Genomic DNA, 22,743 nt, shown 5'->3' with positions numbered 1-22,743 from the left:
TGTTTCTACTCTCAAAGCATGGGGAAAAGAAAGATAGGAAACAAGTTAAAGTCACTACTACGCGATGCAGAATGAAAATATTTATCCCAGAGTTTCATAATAAAAATTCTGGAGTAACAGAACTAACTTCCACCACCAAGAGAAGAAGCAGTAAGAGCTGTAAGTGGACAAGCGGTGTAAGAAATCAGGCCAAGTCTGGGAAGTAGCTTTTGGCAAGTCTTGTCTCTAAAATGCGCTCAGCACAACTTCAATAGATTTCCCAAGTTCCAATTATATTGCATAAAAGTGAAGAAAATAAGAGTTCCTATTTATACTGATGAACAACATAAGACAAAAATACAACTAAGGCAAAATTTTATTTGTGGGTTTTTTGGTAGAAACAACCAAAACAATGAAGCAGTCTTATAATTAAGCAATGTTTTCTAGGTTTCTTCTGCAGCAGAACCTTCACCAAGCTGCATTAAACTGACAGTCTTAGTGCACCTGATTTTCAAGTAAAGCAAAAATACTAAATCAGATTACAAGTGGCTATTTAGAATAATTCTTCTGACTATGGCACCCAAATGTCCACTGAAAGGGAATAACAGCCAAGACATTTTACCTGCCCACTTCCTAGAACTGCATCAATCGTACCAAAATCTTTTTTTCCAGTTGCTACCAAACACATTTTTTTCCTCTTTGCACAACCCCAAACATCAGTGAAACTACTACTGCATTTTTGTCAGCTCCAAAACTCAACTCTTGGGTCCTGGCACTAGTTGAGAAGTTGCTGTCCTAACCCAAATAACATTAAATTATTATATATCTGAAGGTCAGTACAACATACACATACATCTTCACACTACACTTGCCTGTTAGGCAAATGCAATATTACAGTATTAATTTTACTTGCACTTAGGTAAAAGCGGAACTCTATTTGTCTGCAAAGCAAGAGATTTTTATGGTATTGTGAAATACACGTCCAGGCATTCCTTCTCTATCTCATATTAGCTATATGTATACACCATTTAAGCAATGAAATGATTTTTAGCTCGCTCTTTGTACAGGACACTTGCTACATGCCCTACTTAAGTCAGTTATCTCAAAAAGAAAACCAACCAAAAAAAAAAAAAAACCCAAAAAAAACTGTAATAGAGCTTTAATATTCATTTGTCAAAATCCAGACCAGCCTTATGGTAGCTGTTGGGTAGTTACCAATCTCCTTCAAAGACATGCGGTAATAAAGGAAAAAAAAAATAAAAATCAATACTTAAGCAGCATCTGAGGAAACAACTTAATGTAGCTGCCACTTAGTGGCAGCATTCATTTAGGCATTTTTGGTATCAATACATCTCTTTATCATATAATTTGTGCATTAATCAATAAAAATGTAGGCCCCAATCCAGCAAATCCTTGCGCGTGTGCAAATGCTTTTCTTCCACGTGGAATATTTCAAGTTAAGACTCATCAGATGAGCAAAGTTAGGAACTTGCATAAATCTTTACAGGAGGGGAATTTCTTAGTGCTTAATGCTTAACTGTATTATTTCACAAGACTAGGATCCAATTCTAGACCTGGGGAACACACAGGAAACACTCCTTTAAAGAACAGGTATGTTGCTCTCAGATAAAAGTTACCAAAGCTAACAAGAGCCTCTAGAATTGCATGCGCCTTCTCTCCGAACACTTTAGTACTACTTGGAGTAATGTGGGTCCAGTCTTATTGCCCCAACTCCTGGCTACTGCATGAGGAATCAATAAAGTGCTTGCCACAAGTTATGCAGGGTGGAATGAAATAAAATTTAAGTACCTTCAGAACGTTTTCAGATTTGTAAGCTATGAATTAAGGGCTGTTGTCGGATCCCCAGCAGGTTTCCCTGAATCAATCAACAAACACTATGTTCTTCATTCTGAAGATAAATTAGAACTCTGCTAGGATTAGGTGTATTTCACCTTTGTCGCAGTGAAGTCATCCTCTGCCTCCAGGGGAAAAGCTTACCTGGATTTAATTTCCACATATATGCTCATGCTTGACTGAAATGTGATGCTCAGGCAATTTCACAAGCACCAGCATTCAAGGTGACAGTTAGCTCTGTTTACTCAAACACGAAGCATGAGTATTGTTTACAGTACATCCACTCTGAACTGTGTTCAGAATTTGTTCCCAAATGCACCATGATCCTGAGAGGTCTTGCTTGCCCTCTGACCTTCCCTTCCATCTGATTTGTTCCTCTTGAATAAAGTATCTTTGATATTAGCTTTGATACAAATGGTATTGATCTTTGTGGAATCTTCTCATTAACATGCTTCTGAGTATTTAAATTACTAAAACTTTCTCTTTAGATAGAAACATATATGTATATATAGTTTACATTTTTTTTTGCTTTCAGATAATTGATCTATGAGAACTGACTTAGACTGTATCCTCTCTGTAGAGAACTTCTGTATGCTCCTCATACAAAAACAAATAATGGTTTGAAATATTTAGCCATGTGTTTGGATGATGATTATTTTTTGTTTAAAGGCTTCGGTGTTGCTTCTATTTCTCTTCCAGTCGGCTACAGGATAATGGCAACAGCAAACACATTGACAATGCAGTTCATTGTTCGGTTTTCCCATCTCACTGTACAGGTTCCTAGAAGAGATTGTTACAAAAGAAAAATAGAATTCCAGTGTCTTTACCAATTTATACTGCAATAAAGTGAATGTCAGATTAGTATGAATAATACAGCTGTGGTTTAAAGTAAGTACTATTATGTCATCTGGTCTATTAATAGACTATACTCCTCAAAAACATTTTCATTATCTCGTATGTTGTTTGCTACCTAACACGAGCCTTGTGTTTCCAGGAAAACAATTTCAGCATCTCTCTTTAAAAGCTCAGCTTGCAAAATTCCTTGGAAAATCTCACATGGAAATTGGCAAGAAATAAAAATAAAAAAATAATAAAAAAAAATACTGGACCAGATACATTCTACTGTATTTACTTTCTGTAATTTTTCCTCTTCTACTGTATCAATGTATCCATGCCTTGCAAGCCAAAGAAACACAAAGGGTGACAGAGCACTGGGACAGGCTGCCCAGGGGGGTTGTGGAGTCTCCATCTCTGGAGATATTCAAGACCCATCTGGACGCCTCCCTGTGCAATACGAGCTGGGGAGCTGCTTTGGCAGGGGGATTGGACCCGATGATCTCTCGAGGTCCCTTCCAACACCTACGATTCTGTGATTAAACTGTTGTTATTATTTTTATTTTTTTTTTAACTTTGGTTGACTTTCTAATATCATCTCTATTTTAAAATTAAATCTTGGTGCCCTCTTCTAAAAAGGCCTTTCTTATTCTATGACAGACATAAGATTAAAGTCATCTTGCTTCCCCATGATACTGTAACCCTGGGGAAAAAATGCATTTAGAACTAATTTAGAAGCAATAGAAAGCATCCAAAGCCTGGCTGACAGGCGACTGAAACACACACTGTTAATCAAAGTATTTCTATTTTTTACCAAGTTCTGTCCTCCTCCAAAACAGCGCTGTCCTCTTAAAGCAGACAGGCAGATATGTTTAGGACTACCCACTTGTATTTGCTCCCTCTTCAGATGAACTATGATTAGTGATGAGGATTACATGTTTTGACTTGTTTCAGAATGAAGGCAGTTTTACTCTGGCTCCTCATAATTTACAAAGCAGTCACTCCTAATGTAGGCACTGACTGTTAACAGGATATTCCTGCTGGGACTGTAAACAAGCATCTATCTAACCTTGGAAGCTACTGCTTCTAGAATCACTCTTCCAAAATGTTCAACTTGACTATTATAACTGAGGAATAAGTATCATCATATCTTTTATTACAAGTGCTTAATTTGCGTGAGGAAACTTACCATCAGTTGTAGTATCCCAGAAGCACGAGCTTGCTGTGTGAAGACCAGCTCCACTCCTCTGCATCACTGCACAGGTTACTGCAAGACACAGTCATAAATCCAAGGAGCTCATTATGAAAGCAGAAGAGGTGAATCATTCAGTACTCGTGAACTCAAGCCTGCATTGCGTTTTCAGACGGCTGGCAGGCAGCGCTCAGCCAAGTCAACATCCACTTTTGACGACCCCCTGGCCCTCAGTATTCCTCCAGAAGCTGGTATTCATTTCACGATTATTTTTACTCACATAAAGACAACAGCTTTAAGAAAACACTCCCTAATAAGATTATGGCTTTTATCTTTTAAACTACTTAGATAGGGCTTGTGTCACGTGCACCTCAGCAGGGGACTGCAGGTGCTGTCCTCGCAGGTACAGCAGAAGTCACGCTCAACGACGGCTGTTGCACAAAAGCACTGGTTGCTGCTCTCTGAAACCACACTCTAGTAACATGCAGCGTTTCTAGACCGACCTGCAATGGTCATAAAACCAGTGGCAATCTGAATCCAAGGCTTTCAAAACAGAACAGAGTGCAAATACTAGTTACTATGTCAACACTCCACAAAAGGAAAAAAGTGAGCTAAACTTCTACTTATTTACATTTCCCTTCCACAGGTATCCATACAAATATAATGGGAAATGACTTGGTATAAAGGACTAGCCTTCCAATGCCTGTATTTATAAGAAGCTTAACCCCACTGAACCTTTTATTTAAGATAAGCAATTATTTCCTGAACTGATACCAGAACGTTGGCATCGTTTTGGGGCTGCTTAACAGTCAGCAAAAGCTGTGTCACATCATCTTCTGAACGAAGGTGCTACCATGCCATGCTTAGCTCAGGTGAAACTGCCACGGGTTTACCACAGGTAGCACTAACAATGTGTATAACCTAAGAGTTCAGGTGTCTGCTCTGTTTTCTTTACTGTTCTGAACTCCCCACTGAATCTACCCCTGCATTCAAATGAAGCTTTCAGCAATTACTTATTGTGACTGTATATGGTAAGAGTATGGCTGTGTGTACTTACCAATGTACTTGTATGTTTTTCCGAGTTTTACCAGGTGTGTCAACGACTGTTCTACTATAGCAGCAGTCCACTGGTTGACTTTGTTGTGATTGTAATCTGCCTTGCCTAAAACATTTTCTATGCACTAAAATAGAGAAGAAAAAAAAATCAGTTACAGTAAACATCCTTCAAAATTTAGAGGTTTAAAATGTCTCACATGATCACTGGCATTTTCTCTGGCAACTGGATTATTTTAAATCACTTCAGCTCAGCAGGTACCAGTTGCTGAATGGGAAGTAAAATGAGCCTTCTCAGACATATTTGTCTCAGTACAGATTTGCCACATTATTACATGGAGAAAAATTTAGGCTCTGGCTGTAAATTCCTTGTAGGAGAGACCTTAGCCATATGCTTAAAGTACCAAGTTAATCGAATGGATCTATGCGCCAGCGAAGATACTAGCACGCCCCGCTGTTCCTAACAGCTGCCTACCCCAGCTTGGCTTTCAGAAGCTACTGTAACAGAAATGGCACCATTCAAACCAATAACATCAGCTTGGGCTAGCCAACCTTTTAGAAACTGCAAGCAATATGCCAAAATCTACAGAGCTAGAGCAACAATAGCGAAGTGCATACCCCAGCTTAAAAAATGAGGGAGGGAGAGATACTCAAGGGTCACATCTTACAGCACAAGAAATATCTGAACTGCCACAGGTACAGACTGGCCAACCCTTGCTGAAGCTGGAAATCTGAACCAAAAAATCTCCTCTCTAACTGTAACTCTAAAACTGCATTCTCTACTCCTGAGAAATTCAGAATTATGTGCTGATGGATATGTCTAAAAGTTGAGAAATTTACTTAAGAAATGCACACCTGGAAAAGGTAACTAAAACAAAACTACGTTCTCCTCCGATTCATTAAGATGAATCCCGCACACTAACTAACCACTCACTCACAGGGTGTGCAAGAGACTCGTGCCCCAGATATTAAAAAGCCCAATTAGTTCTGATCACAGTGTATAAAGCTGGATAATAGACTCAACAGAAACAAACACTCACAAAACAAAACAGACATCAGAGGGTCAACAAGATCCCTCGGGGATTTTGGCCCTTCCAGAAACATACCCCAGTGCTAGAACTCCTCAGCCCTGGTTAAGCTGTCAATCACAGGCAGAAACACTTGGCTTTACTCCCCGTGCCTGGAGACTCTGCCATACTGTGCTTGGCTTTTCCAGACAGGGACAGTTACATAAAGGGTTGAATTGTCTCTTATCTGACACCCAAGAGCCTTCTGTTGTGTACTGGTGCAGTTCTAGAAGTGCAGCCCTTTCCCTTCCAGGGCAGGTGGGAGAGGACCTGCAGAGACCCTCTAGGAATTTTTTTCTCAAAATTTTATTTCCCTGCAAAACCTGACTGTATCTGCATGCTGCAGGCTCTTCATTAACCACTTCCCAGTTACTAGGTATTTCATTTAGATGATCAGGCTACTCACTTTCAGCCTGCTCTTTTTATGTAAAAGTTGTTTTTCAAAAAGCACTGCTAGAACAATGAGCTCACGTAGCGCAGCTTCTGCTAAAGCCAAGGATAACTTCCAAGTTTTATCATGTCACTCATGGCCTCATCCAGTCAAGTTTTAAAAACCTCAATAGATGGAGACTCCACAAGCTCTCCTTGTGACCTCATCAGTAATTAACTACTCTCTAGCTGGACAAAGGGGAAAAAAAACCAACAAAAAAAAAACCCAGGAGGACCATCAGAGTGCATTTCCCTTGCAACCTGTGATTCCTACCCCTTGACTTTCAAAATGTAATAAGAATTACAGCTCTCCTCTCACCTACCTTCTTCTCTTCAGGTAGTTGAAGACAGCAGTTAGATGAAGCTCCAAATGAAGCTCTATTTGATATAAATACTACTTTCACATAAGATTAAATTTATCTGGGATGGGTAAATGAAAAGAACTGCTTTCACTATAGTGCAAGGTAAGGTAAAGAATTTCTTTCAGATACAGCTGTTTCCCCAAACCTACCTCCTTAACTATGTTGTGGGCCTCATCAGCGTTGAAGATCATCTGTAATAAGAACGAATTATTATTATTTCTGATAGAAAAGTAAACAAATGATGCTGTAAAGATTAAATTCAACCCCTGTCTATGCTTGTCATGGGAGTATTCTCCAAGACAAAAAGTTAAATGGCAAATCTTTTCCTCTGGGTCTTAATCCTGGTTTCTATTGGAGTCACGGACTTAATAACCCACAGTAACGTGATGTTTTGCACCCCTGGTATCAAAATCAGTGGTTTCCAAAGTCATTGGGTCACCCAAGGAACTTTCTCAAGTGCAGAAAAAGCTTTCAAGGTTTAATGCCTCCTGTTTTCTGCTCATTCCTACCCATCAGCACGTAGCTCGGCTTCCAAAGAAAACACCACACCTGCCACCGTGCCATCTGCCTCTCCACCTCCATCAAACGCTTGGACACAAACAGAAACCTCAAGGACAGTAACACTGCAACGAGGTGGTCGTTTTTTGCTTTAAATGAAAAGTAACGGCTAGAGACCCGACGCAAGGCGCCCTGGGGAGGGAAAGGCCGGCCCAGGCTCGGCGCCTGCGGTGGGTTCCGTTCAGGGGTGACACAAGAAAAATGGCCGCGGACTGGCAGCACCACCGCGGGCGGCTGCAGCCCCCAGCACCACGTCCACCTTGCCCCGCAGGAACTTCCAGCTCCCAGAACTGAAGCAGGCCGGCAAAGACCCAGGCGGGGCGAGAGCAGGGCCAAGCCCCCGGCCCGCACCAGGAAACCCCCTTCCGCCCGGAGGCGGGCCGCCGCGTGTTGCACCGGCCCCGGCGGTGCCCGAAGCGCCGGGGAACGGGACGTCCCAAACACAGCCCACCTAAACTACTGAGACCTTCTACAGGACCGGCCAGGGCAGGGGCCCCGGCAGCGCTGCCGGCCCCTCGGCGGGTCTCTCCGGCGCGGCGGAGGCAGGGCGGAGCCCGGGGGCTGGCTGGCGGAGAGCCCCGCGCCCCGCCCGGGCACAAATCCCCCACCCCGTCGGAGGGCGACAACCCCTACCTCGTCGTTGTGGGGGTGAAACTCCTCCATGGCCCCAGCGCGGGTGGCGGCTGTTCCGGCGACAGCTGCGAGACCTGCGCGGCTCCGCCTCCGCCGGTCCGGCCGGGCGGGCGGGGCCTCCTGCGGCAGCGGCCGGCGGGCAGCGGAGGGCGCCCGGGCGGCTCTACGGTCTTACGCTCCGGGCTGGTGGGGTGGGCGCTGGGTGTCGCCGTGCCGAGCCGAAAATGCACGGAGGGAGCGACTGCCTACCCTCTAAGTCCCAGCCAGGCTGGCAGCAACCAGCTCCGGGCAGGCGAGGCGGCCGCTCCTCCGCCGCCCGCTGCTGCGGGTGAGCGGGGCCGCCCGGCGCGTTGCGGCCTTGGGCCGGCCAGCGCTCCGCAGCGCCGGGGCGGCCCCGCTTCAAGGTGGAGAAGGGTTTCTCTGTAGCGTTATGGTTAATATGTGCTCTTTGCTGGGCATGGGATTCATAAAGGGGAAGTTCCTCCAGAGGAGCAGCGACACCCTTGGCTCCTCTCCCCTCGTCTGTCCTCCCTTTCCCCCCATTTCTGGATGAATCTGTCAGTTCTCCGGCACAAAGCTGCCATTAGATTTTAGTAGCGGCACATGGCAACTTCAGGATCTTTTAATTCCCCTTAAATGTAAAGAATTGATCCTGTGTTTTGACTCAGTACATACATACATATAAATATATATATATAATACATCAGATCTTTGCCTTCTGAAGTTGCCTGGGAAACAAGAAAGACACCTGGTACACAGCAACGCAGGATTTTCAGTTGCTGAGGGGTGGTGATGGTGATGGTGGTTGTTATCGTTGTCATTATTGTTGCCGCTACTACTTCAGAGGAAGGCCTGGTGTAAATTAACCCCCTGTGATACTTGGTCTTTCTAAACCAGACTGAACATGAGAGAGGCCCAAGGCTGCCCCGGTTCTGGCTTCAGTTTTGGTGGCATGGCTGGACAGACGCCCTTACCTTACGAGAGTGACTCTTGTTAATTGTACACTCATCAGAAAAACTCTGAAAAACACGCAAGCACAGGGGGAAGCGGAGCTAAACATTTTTCTACTGCCTTGTTCCAAAATAGCTTTCAGGTTTGATGCTTGCTAATGGCTGGAGTAGGAGGAGAAGACAATGTGAAGACTAAATCTCTGTAAGAGCAGGTCTTTATGAGCAAGTGCAGGTGGATGTAGTCACAGGAAAGCACATGAAACAGAATCTCCTTCAATGCAAAGTTTTTGTGTTGTGACCTCGGCAGTATTTTTGTGTGCTACCCTAGGGATCAAATTGCATGTTTATTTTTAAAGAAATAAAATGTAGCGGAAGCATGTGTTGTACATGCACTGACATCCTGAAGACAAAGCTCCCAGTGCTATAATGACTTACCCTGAGGTCCTATGAGTTTTTCCTTCTCTCTGTTTTCAGAGACAATACATCTTTAAACCTTTGGACGCAGTATGTAAACAAACGTAAGTAGCTTCTAGACTGTTTTTCATTTCTGTTTGGAAATATTCAAAGAAACACATTAAAAAAAATACTAGCAGCAATATTCTCAGTGAATTCCATGGAAAAACAGATATGATTCCTGAATGACCTGTGGAGGCCCTAATGCAAAAAATTACCTATCCTTCCTCTCCCACTAACTTGTGCAGATAGGAGAGCAGGAGGTCTGAGGAAATTCAACACCCAGAAAGCCATTAGAAAAATAACAAAATGAAAAAGCGATATTCATCCAAGAAGTGTTTACAAATAAACACCCAGCATCAGCAGTGAACAGCCAACACAGCCCTGTCAATCTAATTTTATTATTTGGTAGGACAGCTGATTTAATGGATGAAGAGAAAATAAATAGTAGGTGGGTTATTTTGTAGTAAATTTGCCTTTCTGTGCTCTCCCACATAAGAATATATTGTCTAAGGGAAAAGTAACCAATCAGTCCTAATAAAGGGCTATCAGAGTAGTGGTATTGAATGCAAAAAGATGGGTTGTGTTATTTTCTCCCCCAAGAGCTAATCTGTATTAGTCACAATAACTGGAATCATGGAATAAAAATGGTGCTTATAAAAGCTCCTTAATGAGAGTATGTTGAAAGAAGGTACAAGCACATTGACTGACAGGATCAAAATGATAAACACTGAATAGGTTGGATAAATCAACAAGAGGAAATTTCATAAAAAATATAAAGCATGAGCTGTAAAACCAGGCCATCAAATGCCCAAATACAAAACGGGGGCTGTGCTGTGGAAAAAACCAAACCAGAATTACAATAAATAGGATCCCAAGTCTAATGTTCTAAATAACCAAGTACATCAAAGAATACCAGGAAGGGCACAGAAGGCAAATATATTGTTCTGCTTGGTATTGATCAGGCATCGAATGTAACTCTCAGCCCAGTGGGATGGTGGGACAGAGACAGGAAAGTAATTCTCCCTGAAGGCAGCAAGACCGAAAAGAAGCTTAGAAAATGGAATTTGCAGAGGAGCTGCATTTGTTTTATGTCCCCTGCCCAATCTTCTTTGTAGATGTCTTTGACTGTATAACGAATAATGGGCCAGTTTCTGATGAAAAGAAGAAATAGGGGCTTTAATTTGAATTCAGGGAGATTTATGTTAAATATTAGGAGAAAAAAAGTAAACCCCAGGTATAAGAGTAATAAAGCACGGAAGCAGACCTGGGTTTGGAATCCGCTTTGCTGGATCAATAACACATTAGATAATATCTACCAGGCATCCAGCTAGCCTGGATTCTCCTTTAGAGAGGAGGAGGTATCAAATCGCCTTTTGACATACGTTTAGACTTATTTGTGTTCAACTTTTGCAACTACTGAGTGGCTGTTTTTCCTTTCTTTCCTAAAAGATGCACTTTTAACCTAATTTCAATAACCAAAATCACCAATATTTTCCCTTTTTTTTTTTCCTGAGAATGACTAATGCTATTACTGGTTTCACAAAAACAATGCTAGTACTGGATAAAAGCCAGTACACTTCTTTTCAAGGGGAGTTACCTGATAACATTGCTTAATTCTTTATTACACTACCGCAAATTGACAGCTGGAAAATGCAAGTGAGTTGGCAGCATAATTAGTTCTGCAAACTGTAATAGGAAATGCGCAGAGTGCTGAGAGGGGTGGCTCAGAAATACAACCCTAAATTTGAAAGAGCTGTGGGCTTTCATCTTTCAAACACACAACAGGAGCTCGTAAAAAGACAAAGAATAAACAGGGCAGCTCAAATCACTTGTTGATTAAAAAGCAAATATTTGAAAAGGATTTGCCATACTGGAGAGGTGGTAGGCTATGCAGGCTGTGCAGAACCTCTGCTGATTGAGCACAGGCAATGAAAAATGTGACTAAGCCTAGTACGCCTCCTATCTAAATTTTTCCATTAAGTTGAAGACATCTTAAACCTCCACATCTGCCTTGAACTGTTGAATACAAAATTCGTAGATTTAATGTATTTGATTGTTCTGACTTAGTTCCTAAGCTACATGTGGCCGGATGCTGGAGGAAGGATCGGTGGGTGCTGCTCTTGCTCATGCTCTTAGTTCCTACGCTGCATGTGGCTGGATGCTGGAGGAAGGAGCAGCGTGTGCTGCTCTTGCTCATGCTCTTAGTTCCTAAGCTACGTGTGGCTGGATGCTGGAGGAAGGATTGGCCTGTGCTGCTCTTGTTCTTGCTCTCTTCCTATGCACTGAGCACCTCAGTACTGCAGGGAAGGGAGCGGTGGATTCGGTGGACGCTGGGACTATCCAGTATGGCAGCTTTTGTGTTGGCCAGGTGAGGGACGCTTGGCTCTAGCAGGGGTTTTCATGATTTGCTTTTCTGCATTACTTTTTTCCTTCGGAGCGGTGTTGTAACGTTAGCTGCAGCGACTTGCTACAACTCCCCTGAAGAGCTGAATGCCCACTCAGCAATTGTTTAAAAAGTTCTCAGGGAACTGTCAGACATCGCCATTTCCATGGCTGCAAATGGTCTGCCAAAGCGGAGTCTGTATTTTTGGAATCCTCTCGGTGCTGTTAAATCACAGGGCGGTCGCGAGTGACAGCAGGAGCAGCACAGCACCGAGCCCGTGCAGGCGGCTTCGTCCAGCCCTGTGGAACACAGAGCGGAGCGGGAATCGCCGCTGCCGCACCGGCGCCGTGCGGCCTTCGGCTGGTCCGGCTGCTGAGAGCCGGGCGTTTGCTCAGGTCCCAGCTGCAGTGGCTGTATTGCAGGACCCAGCTGGCTTCCTTCGAGGCTCATCTGGTCTGTCAGATGAGTTTCGTGGGATGACAACGCACACCCTCAGGTTTAGGGTTAACTTTGACCAGTTGCCACTGTTAAATGCCCAAAATGTTTCTTGTCTGTGGTCGGTGTTTAAAACTTGCATAGAGGTAAAAGAATTTCCCAGTGCTAGTAAGTTTGCCCAGAACCCACTGTAGAGCCTTATCCACTGAAATGATCCAATACATTAACGTTAGGGTCATGACATCTGATTGATGAATAGGATTTTTTTAGTTCTGTTTCACAATTAATATTACTTGGATTTTTAGAATGTTATTTTTTGTAAGCATAGCTACACAATGTGTTTGAAATAAGAATGAAGCAACTTTTTCCTCAAGGTAGGTATCTCCGTTCTAACTATATAGAATTTTCTGATGCTATACATTTTTAAAACATGCAATAAAACCATAACTGATAAAAGGAAATGATCTAATAAAATCTTTTCAAAGGCACAAATTAAAAGCACATGCTTACTTTTACTATACATTATAGAATCATAGAATCTCCTGAGCTGTAAAGGGACACGTAAGGATCTTCAAGTCCCACTCCTGGCTCCACACAGGGACAGCCAAGTCAGAGCAGGTGACTGAGCACATTGTCCAGACGCTTCTTGAACCCAGCCAAGCTCAGTGCTGTGACCCCTTCCCTGGGGAGCCTGTTCCAATGCTCAACCTCCCTCTCAGTAAAGAACCTCTTCCTAATATCCAACCTAAACCTCCCCTGTCGCAGCTTCATGCCACTTTGATTTATGTGCTCTTTGTCTTTGAAAGTATGACACTTTGAGCTTTACAAGGAATAAGAATTAATTCCTTTCTTAAGGTGTTGATGTGCAAAATGTTCTAATTTTTATACACTGATTGGTAGTACTGTTGCGAGCTGCTTATGAGTTTAAATTGTGAGACTCCATTTAATTACTGAGCAGGCTTTCAGACTTCAGCTAGTTGGTCAAAAATTGTCTATGTAATGTGTTTCTTCATGTTGAAAAATTTTGGAAGCTTATTGCGAAATTGGCTAGGATACTTCCTAAAAGGAAGCTAAGGAAAAATATTTGGTTTTTATCACAAGACAAAGACAATTGCTACAGCATTGTATTTTTAGAAAGTCTAGCAACTTCATACTCTGGATGGAAAGAAAACCCAAAAATTTATTTGGCAAGGGCATCATCCAAAGAGCAAATGCTAGAAGAGTTTTGAAACTCACTCAAAGGGCTCAAATTTTAAACCTCTAAGAAATAGCACATTTCTAGCGTAATTTTTTTAGAGGTCACCACCATTATTTCATTAAAAAAATCTGTTTGTACAAAATACGCTGCTGGTCTATGCCCTACCCATTAGCTACATGAACACAACAGGGCTTCACATTCAACTGCTGCTGCTGAAGGCTGTTAGGGCTATGTCTGTTGTGGGGATGCTATCTGCTTCCAAGGTATTGATGTGTAGTTGGCTGGCATCCTTATTTCATCTTGCAAGGAAGTGTGTTAAATAAATGCCTTCCCTTTCCCATGCTCACATCCCCTGCCTCCCAGCACCCTGGGCAGGCTGCCCTGGCAAAACTGGGGCATTGATAAACAGGGCATTGGTCTGCACGGGTGGTGGACCAGGGCCCCTGTAACATGCTCCAGTACTACTAAAAAAGAGTACTTGGAGCTTTTTTCTCAAGCACTCCTGAAAAGTCTTGCATGTTCAGCCAACCAGAGAGCAACCAGCGAGGAGTGACATCACTGGCTTAAAAAGGATCATCCCCCCCCCCTGCCCACCCCAACCAGAGAATCAGAGGGACAGATTACATCTGAAGACGGTATGGACAGGGTAGGCCTGAGGCTGGGCAGGAGGAGAAGCACAGTGAGGAGGGGACAAGAAGCTGACAGCCAGCACAGATCATTCTGGAATGCGAAACCCAGTGTACCTGAATTTCAAAATGCTTCTGCTGGTCAACAGAGCGCTGTGAATCCCACTGCCAAAGTGGGAACCCTAGCATCGAAAAAAGTTGCACCCTTACTTGCAACCCCAAGGTTGACTTTTTATGCAGGTTTATCACAGGCTAAAGCTGCAGCTGTTCTAATGCAGTGGGCCAGAAGCATTATTCCTACGCAACGTGATTACTCAAACAGCCGCTGCTGAGCTGGAAGGGGAGTAGAGCACTGGCCTCCTTCACTTCCTAAGCTCAAAAACTTAACTCTAACATGAAGCAGACAGAACAGTGTCACTTGTGCTAGGGCAATTGTACAAACACATGTCACTTGGGATAAAAAATGATTGACATTTTGAATTTCTATTTCATGGGAAATGATGACATTTCAGACCTTACAGTTTTAGCAAAAATTCAGACTTCAAAAAGAAATGCAATTTGTGGGAACAGCTCACCTGCTCACTGACGGTGATGAATTTGTTGTTACTTTCATGGCAGGACAAAACAATCCATGATCAGACCAACTTGTGCTGGTCCATATCTACCGTCTGTATGTCAAGGCTAAATACTGCACACACCCAGCTACTACCACCACACAGAAAGTGTTTGATGAACATGGGGTGAGGCACTAAGAAAATGTAGAATGAGATTGAAGAAAGGAAAGATGCTCTGCGTGGCAGTAATTCATCAGTGCCATGAACTGCTTCAGGAGAAGCTGTTACCTGCCCCTAAGGATGCTTGCAGTATCCTTGAGTTTATAAAACCTTCTACTATCTACTAAATTCAAGCTGAGGAGAAAAAAATTAGGGAGAGTGGGATATGAAGAAGAGCTCTCCTGAAACAAAATCTTTAATATTTTCCTTGACACCAAACTTAGGAAAAGCTTGTGGCACATCTATTTAATTTCTATTTTTAAAATACAAATGGTAGCTTTAAAGAAAGAGGTAAAGGATTTCAGGCTTGTTCATGAAATCAGGTGGTGTGCTCCTTGAGAGTTGTCTCTTTTGTGCTTTTAGGAAATTGGCAAACTCTTACCTAGGGAGAGAACAACACACTCGCAGATTAGTACATTTTGTGTCCTCCTGTGCTGGCACAGAGGTCCCAAGTAATGGCACAGGCCATCTCTACTGGATTTATGTGTCAAGGTTCTGGAAGTGGTTGAGGGGCTGCAGGGGTAGCCTCTGTGAAGAAGACACCAGGAGCTGCCCCCAGGCGAGATACAGCTGGTTGCAGCCTTGCTCCAAACCAGACCTGCCCCGGTCTAAAGGTGGTCCCCTCAGCTAAGCTGGTGCTGCCTCTGTGATAATGTGTTTAAGAAAGAGAAAAAAGCACTGTGCAGCGGTGAGAGAGAGGAGGGAGAAAAAATGTGAGAGGAACAACTCTGCAGGCACTGAGGTCAGTGAAGAAGGAGGGGCAGAAGGTGCTCCAGGTGCCAGAGCAGAGATTCCCCTGCAGCAGCCCATGGATAAGACCATGGTGAGGCAGGCTGTTCCCTTGCAGCCCATGCAGGACCATGCCAGAGCAGGTACTGACACTACAGCTGTGGATGATCCCATGCTGGAGCAGGTGGGCATGTCCTGATGGAAGCTGCAGCCCATGGAGAGCCCATACGAGAGCAGGCTCCTGGCAGGAGCTGTGGCCAGTGACTGAATGATAGATAATAATACTGGATAGACTGATCTTTAATATAAGGAGAATAGAAGTATTTGTGTGTTTTTAGTGGAGAATGGCTATAGCTGTTTGAGCTGTTTTGCTAGAGTAGCTACAAAATTTAACCATAACAGCGGAACAGCCTTGAAGGTAAAGAAAGTGAAGATAGGGAAGTAGTAAATAATGAGACCAATGACCAATTAAGGGACAGAATTTACCTTGTTTTCAGCTAAAAGGAGTTCCTAACTAATTTGTGTAGGAATGTTTTTTAGACTGTGGAGAAAACCACAAAGAGCATGCACAGAAGGAAAAGGTAAAAAGTTCACTGAGAGGAAAACCTCCAACCTTCCTCCCTGAAGACCACCAGAAGACCCCCTAAGTGTCACTTGAGCATGCTCTGTCTGGGAGGAGTTAATGTAAATGACTTCCTAGAAATAATTTGCATAACACTACTTTTTCTTAGAAACATAATGAATATGTATAGTTAATCTGTATAAAAGCACACCCATTTGGAGGAGCGATCCCCTGTGAGCCCAGCGCTGCGATAAAGGATACCTGCTTAACAGTCACCAAGGCTATGGAGTTGTGATTCCGGCTTTTCAAGGCTTCACCAGTGGAAAGGAGTCCATGCTGGAGAAATCTGTTCCTGAAGGACTGGACTCCTGGAAAATGACCCACACTGGAGCAGTTCCTGAAGAACTGTAGCCTGTGGAGAAGATCCATGTTGGAGAAGTTTGTTAAGGGCTGACTGTCTTGCATGGGAGGGACCCCACACTGGAGTGAGAGAAGAGTGTGAGGAGGAAGGAGCCACAGAGAGGAGATGTTATAGACTGACCACAGCCCCCATTCCTCATTCCTCTGGGCCACCCAGCAGGGAGGAGGTAAGAGAGTTGGGAATGAAGGCGTGAAATTGAGCCTGGGAGGAAAAGAGGGTTGGAGGGAAGGTGTGTCTAGCTTTGTCCTTGTTTCTCATTGTGCTACTCTATTTGTAGCTGGCAATAACTTAAATTCATTTTCCCTAAGTTCAGTTTGTTTTGCCTGTGACAGTAGTTAGTGAATGGTCACCCTGTCCTTGTCTTGACCCATGAGCTTTTCCATCTCATTTTCCCTCCCTGCTCTGATGAGGGGGAGTGATGGAGCACTGGGTGGGGGTCTGGCAGCCGGGCAGGCTCAGCCCAGCCCATCAGCACACCTACCACTCAAGGAGTGCTGCAGTCAGGGCTCCCCGTGTCTTCTGAAAGCAACCCCCTGGCTCTGCTCCGTAAGTGTCACAGGGTAACAGTCAGCATGGTTTTATTCACTGATGCTCATCAATTAAGAGGGACAAAAAAGGTGGGAGGGTGGAAGGTGTTATTTATAGGCCTTTCAAATATCAACTTCTCTTGGAGCAGGAGGGGAAGATGCATGTGTCGTTCACCGTTTGTTCCACCTCAGTCATTTTTCTAACCATTTGCTAAACACAAACTGAGAAGAGCAGAAGCAGCTAAAGGCAGAACACTGAAGCAACAGCCTGGCACAGAAGATAACGAGGCATTCTCCATCCTGTGTGTTGTTTTGTTTCTTGTTCTGAAAGTGATGCCTTTGTTGCAGTAAGACAGGGAAAATAGAATATGTCTAACCAGCCAATGGCAATGTGCACTATATTTGGATTACTAATTTTTTACATCTATAATAAAATATTATCTTGCATTAGCATCTTTTGAATCAATTAGAGCTGTAGCTCTGCATTTAGAAATTCACTATAGAAATGTGTACCTGAGTGGAAAAGACTTGGTTTTCAAAGTAGATCAAATGAGCATTATGTAATATATTTTACTTTTCCAAAACAGTTTTTTGAAAAAACAGTGGGAATTGCTAGTGATCAGAATTTAAAAATAAATAACTTAAAGCAAATAAATTAGATGAGGAGTTTGAGGGTTGCTTTTTTTTTTTTTTTTTTTTTTTTTTTTTCTTTTAACATAACCAGAAATTGTCTGGGCTGTTTAGAATGGTTCCAGATCTATTTGTTCAAAATTTATTGACTGACTTCCACCTACTAATCAAAATTCATCACAGATGGTTCATGAACAGTGTGTAATCCCTATATTGAAATTCTCAATTGCTGTTCAGTTTACCAAATAGTAAAATGTCACAGAGACATGTCCAAGCCTCATACAGTCCACTATTATCCACTGCTGTTGTTTCACACGGGTGCCAGTGATACAGCCAGGAGCAGTCTGGAGAGTATCAAGGAGGATTACACAGCCCTGGGAGCTGCAGTCAGGCACTTCATCAATCCTCACAGCCAAAGGGAAGGGGTTTGAAAGAACCAGTCAAATCTGGTTACAGGACTAGTACCACGGCCAGGGCTCCAGCTCCTTACACCATGGTCTCACTTTGTGAAGAGCTGGCAGCTGATGGGGTCCATCTGTCAGAGAAAGTGAAGAGCATCTTTGCTCATAGGCTTGCCAAGCTGGTGAAGAGGGCTCTAAACTAAATTTGGCGGGGGGGGGGGGGAAGGGAACCTCAATCCATCCCACTTCTACCAGTTTGACGGCAGTGTCAGCAATAGATGCCCAGAGTGAGGAGAAGAATCACAAATCATCCAGAGAGCACCTGAAGTGCAGCACAGAGGAATTCCAGCCACTACAGGCTCTTTAGGAAGTACAGGCAGGCAGGGGAGGCAATGGGGGGATGTCACCTGCTATGTCAATGATCAGCTGGAGTGCATGGAGCTCTCTGCCTGGGGGTGGGTGAAAAGCTGACTGAGAACTTACGGGTCAGGATTAAAGGGAGTGCAGGGACAGGGAACGTTATATTAGGATTTGCTACAGGCCACCCAATCAGGAAGATGGAGTGGATGAGGCCCTCTATATAGGCAGATAGGAGTAGCCTTATTTTCACAGGCCCCGGTTCTCGTGGGACCAGGGCTTCCAGCAGCCTGATTTCTGATGGAAGGACAACACAGCAAGGCATAAGCAATCCAGGGGTATCCTGGAATGTGTTGGTGATAACTTTTTTTTCCAAATGATAGAGGAGCCAACAAGGAGAGGTGCCACACTGGCCTTGTTCTCACCAACAAGGAGGGGCTGGTGGGCAATGTGAAACACAAGGGCAGCCTTGACTGCAGTGACCGTGAAATGGTGGAGTTCAAGATCTTTAGGGCAGGGAGAAGGGCATGCAGCAAGCTCACTACCCTGGACTTCAGGAGAGCAGACTTTGGCCCCTTCAGGGATCTGCTTGTTAGAGTACCATGGGAAAAAGTCCTGGAGGGAAGAGGGACCCAAGAAAGCTGGTTAATATTCATGGATCACATCCACTAAGCTTGGGAGTGATGCATCCCAACAAAGAGGAAGCCAGGCAAAACCACCAAGAGGTCTGCATGGATGAACAAGGAGCTCCTGGTCAAACTCAGAGGAAGTCTACAAAGGCTGGAAGCAAGGGCAGGCAGCCTAGGAGGAATACAGATAAATTTCCACAGTCCCTGCTCCTCCCCGTGCCACAGTGGGTGGGAGAAGGGAGCGAAATCATGACTAAAGTGAAGTCTGCAAGAAGAGAGGGGTGGGAGGAGGTGCATTAAGATCTGCTCACACTTCTCATTACCCTACTTTGGTGTCACTGGTTGTGCAGTGCAGTGTCATGTATTAGAAAGTTTTCTTTCCGTTATCCTGTGCTGAGTCTGTTTTGCCCGTGACACTAATTGCAGAATGATCTCTCCCTGTCCTTATCTCGACTTCTAAGCCTCTCAATAGGTATTTTCTCCTCTGTGCAGCTGAAAAGGGGAGTGATAGACTGACTTTGGTGAGCATCTGGCCTCCAGGCAAGGCTAAAACACCACACAGTGATAAAAGGAATATCAGAGAAAATGTGGGCCTTCACCAGAAGGAAACAGGATACCTGGTTACCCAGACCATGGAGAAGGCTGGGATAATCAGTGTCTCTTTTTGCCTCAGATTTCACTGGCAAGAGCTCTCATCACACCACCTAAGTCGCTGAAGGCAGGGACAGGGAGAATGAAGAACTGCCCACTGTAGGAGAAGATCAGGTTCAACAGTAAGGAACCTGATGGTGCATAACTCCATGGGACCTGATGAGATCCATCTGTGGGTCCTGAGGAAGTTGGAAGATGAAGTTGCTAAACCGCTCTCCATCACATCTGAGAAATCATGGCAGTCTGTTGATGTTTCCACTGGCTGGAAAAGGAGAAAAATAATCACTATTTTTAAAAAGGGAAATAAGGAAGACCTGGGGAACTACAGGCCAGTCAGTTTCACCTCTGTGTCTGGCAAGATACAAGACCTGCAAGAGCAGGTCTTCCTGGAAATTATTCTCAGGCACGTGTAAAGTACGGAGGTCATTGGTGATAGCCAACATAGCTTCACTAAGGATAAAGGGTGCCTGACAAATTTGGTGGCCTTCTACAATGGGGTTACACCACTGGGGAATAAGAGAAAAAAAAGAGACAGACATCATCTATCTGGACTTGTGCAAAGCATTTGCCATTATCCCACACAATATCCTTGTCTCTAAATTGGAGAGATATGGGTATGATGGATGGACCGCTCAGTAGATAAGGAATTGGCTGGATGGTCACACTCAAAGAGTTGCAGTCAACAGCTCAACATCCAAGTGGAGACCAGTGATGAATGGCATTCCTTCAGGCAGTCCTCAGGGGTCAGTACCAGTGCTGTTTAACATCTTTGTTGTCGACATGGACAGTGGGATTGAATGCACCCTCAGCAAGTTTGCCAACTGCCCCAAGCTGTGTGATATGGTCCACATGCTGGAGGGGAGGGATTGCCATCCAGAGTGACCTTTACAGGCTTGAGAGATGGGCCCATGTGAACCTCATGATGTTCAACAAGGCAAATTGCAAGTTCCTGGACATGGGTCAGGGCAATCCCAAGCACAAATACAGGCTGGGTGGAGAATGGATCGAGAGCTACTCTAGGGAGGAGGATTTTGGAGTGCTGATTGATGTAAAGCTCAACATGGGCCAGTAATGTGCACTTGCAGCCCACAAAGCCAACTGTATCCCGGGCTGCATCAAAAGTGGGACCAGTAGGTCAACATAGGTGATTCTGCCCCTCTGCTCTTGTGAGATCCCACCTGGAGTACTGTGTCTAGCTCTGGGGTTCTCAGCACAAGAAAGACATGGAACTGTTGGAGTGAGTCCAGAGGAGGGCCACAAAGATGATCAGGGGCTGAAGCACCTCTCCTGTGAAGACAGGCTGAGAGAGTTGGGCTTGTTCAGCCTGGAGGAGGGAAGGCTCTGGCGACAACTTATGGCAACCTTACAGTATCTAAAGGGTACTAGAAAGCTGGTGAGGGACATTTCACAAGGGCAGGTAGTGACAAGATGAGGTGTAAAGGCCTTAAATCAAAGGAGGGTAGATTTAGATTAGGTATTAGGAAGAAAATCTTCCCTGTGAGGGAAGTGAGGTCCTGGCACAGGCTGCCCAGAGAAGCTGTGGCTGCCCCCTCCCTGGCAGTGTCCAAGGCCAGGTTGGATGGGGCTTTGGGCAACCTGGGCTAGTGGAGGGTGTTGCTACCCATGGCAGGAGGTTGGAACTAGATGAGTTTGAGGTTCCTTCCAACCCCAACTGTTCCATGATTCTATAATTACTTGGGTACATGGGTAACCTTCAAAGTCAAAGAACCAAAAATAAATAAAGGCTGTTTCATATGAGTCATGTGAATAGCTCATAAATTTGAATGATTTTTGAGACAATTTCTTTATTTGTCAATATTTCTGAAAATGGTGGTGCTTGGTAAAGAAAATGACATTCAGTGAGCTTCCTGGGTAAAAATCAAAGTGTACCAAGGCTGCTGGGTCACACGTTTATAATTCTTCATTTGTTCCTGTTAAATTATACTAAATAATATCTTAAAATGCATGCAATATGGTATTGTTTTAGATGTTATTCAAGCAGTCATTAAAATGCTGCTGTATGATTATAAGTTATGAGAGATTGTGTCCAAAAACTCCTACAACATGCATGTTTGAAGACAACAGGTCTTATGATGTATAAACATTTAAGTAAAAATAAGAACTGATTTTAAAAGTATCTGTTTAAAAACATCCAGTCTATGAATCCTGTTATTGTGCACTATGCATAAAAATCTCTTGATTTCAGTCTTCTATCATTTAGAAATGCTGGAGTGTCATCTGCTGAAAGCCAGCACACTTCTATCCTTTCCTTGAACGCAAGACTTCAACTGCATGAAAGTGAAATGAATCAAGTGGTTCTTTATCACGAGCAGGGCGCTTGTCTTCAAGCTACTATTTGCTGTACCGAGGTGAATATAAGCGTCACTAGACTGGGATGTATGTATTCCTGACATTGTTTTCCTACAGCTGATGTAAAATGCCATGCCACCAAATACTAAATGAGAAAATGGTAAGAATATGGAATGGGTGCATTTACATTTCAGTGATCTTATATGTTTTATCTTTCTTTGGAAAAAAACCCCACCCAAGAAACAACAATCACATGTTGCTCACAAGGCAGAACCAGCAAGGCAGCTGAGCTAACGTGAAGGCTCAGTGCCAGTGTATGGAGTGGTCCAGTCCCGCTCCAAATCAGCAGCAACCAAAGCTGAGTAACTTTCTGCTAGTGTCTGCACTGGCTTGCTAAGAGGTCAGACAGCAAAGCAAAGGAAAACATCATTGAAGTATAAAGAAAAGCAGGTTTCATCTTCCAATGGCTGCAAGCTATTAGAGCCACAGTGCCTTTTAACTAAACATGAGCTCATTTTCCTAGATATCAAAGATTTTTTAATTAATCTTTTTCTATATAGATATTGTCTGTCTATACCTGCACTAGGAGCTGTCGTTAGGCAACAAGAAATCTTAATGGCTCAGTCCTGCTTTAAGGCAGTGAACACAGATTCCAGCTAAAAGAAATGTTGAACATCCCTTTTTGTCATTTTTGTTGAAGCAATAAAAAAACACTGTCCAGATTACTGTCCAACATACCACAGA

At 43.8% G+C, this 22,743-nt stretch overlaps 1 protein-coding gene across 1 annotated transcript; it reads right to left on the bottom strand.

The window, feature by feature from the left end:
• Window positions 1-337: 337 nt before the first annotated feature.
• DYNLT3 (dynein light chain Tctex-type 3) lies at window positions 338-7,993 on the bottom strand. The gene is made up of 5 exons (XM_084270743.1): window positions 7,962-7,993; window positions 6,920-6,961; window positions 4,917-5,040; window positions 3,857-3,934; window positions 338-2,613 (listed from the first exon to the last, which is right to left on the bottom strand). The coding sequence occupies exons 1-5, from the start codon at window positions 7,989-7,991 to the stop codon at window positions 2,537-2,539; spliced, it is 351 nt and encodes a 116-aa protein (XP_084126869.1). The 5' UTR covers window positions 7,992-7,993; the 3' UTR covers window positions 338-2,536.
• Window positions 7,994-22,743: the final 14,750 nt, after the last annotated feature.

The sequence above is a fragment of the Gallinula chloropus genome (genome assembly GCF_964237585.1).
Source record: "Gallinula chloropus genome assembly, chromosome: 1".
In the NCBI taxonomy this organism is placed as follows: domain Eukaryota; kingdom Metazoa; phylum Chordata; class Aves; order Gruiformes; family Rallidae; genus Gallinula; species Gallinula chloropus.
This window is presented reverse-complemented; position numbering and strand designations above follow the sequence as displayed.

Coding starts and splice junctions, on each gene's coding strand:
- DYNLT3 (XM_084270743.1), bottom strand. CDS start 7,991: ATGGAGGAGTTTCACCCCCACAACGACGAG. Junction 6,962..7,961: donor TTCACCCCCACAACGACGAG/GTAGGGGTTGTC, acceptor TTCTTATTACAG/ATGATCTTCAACGCTGATGA. Junction 2,614..3,856: donor CTGGGATACTACAACTGATG/GTAAGTTTCCTC, acceptor AATCTCTTCTAG/GAACCTGTACAGTGAGATGG.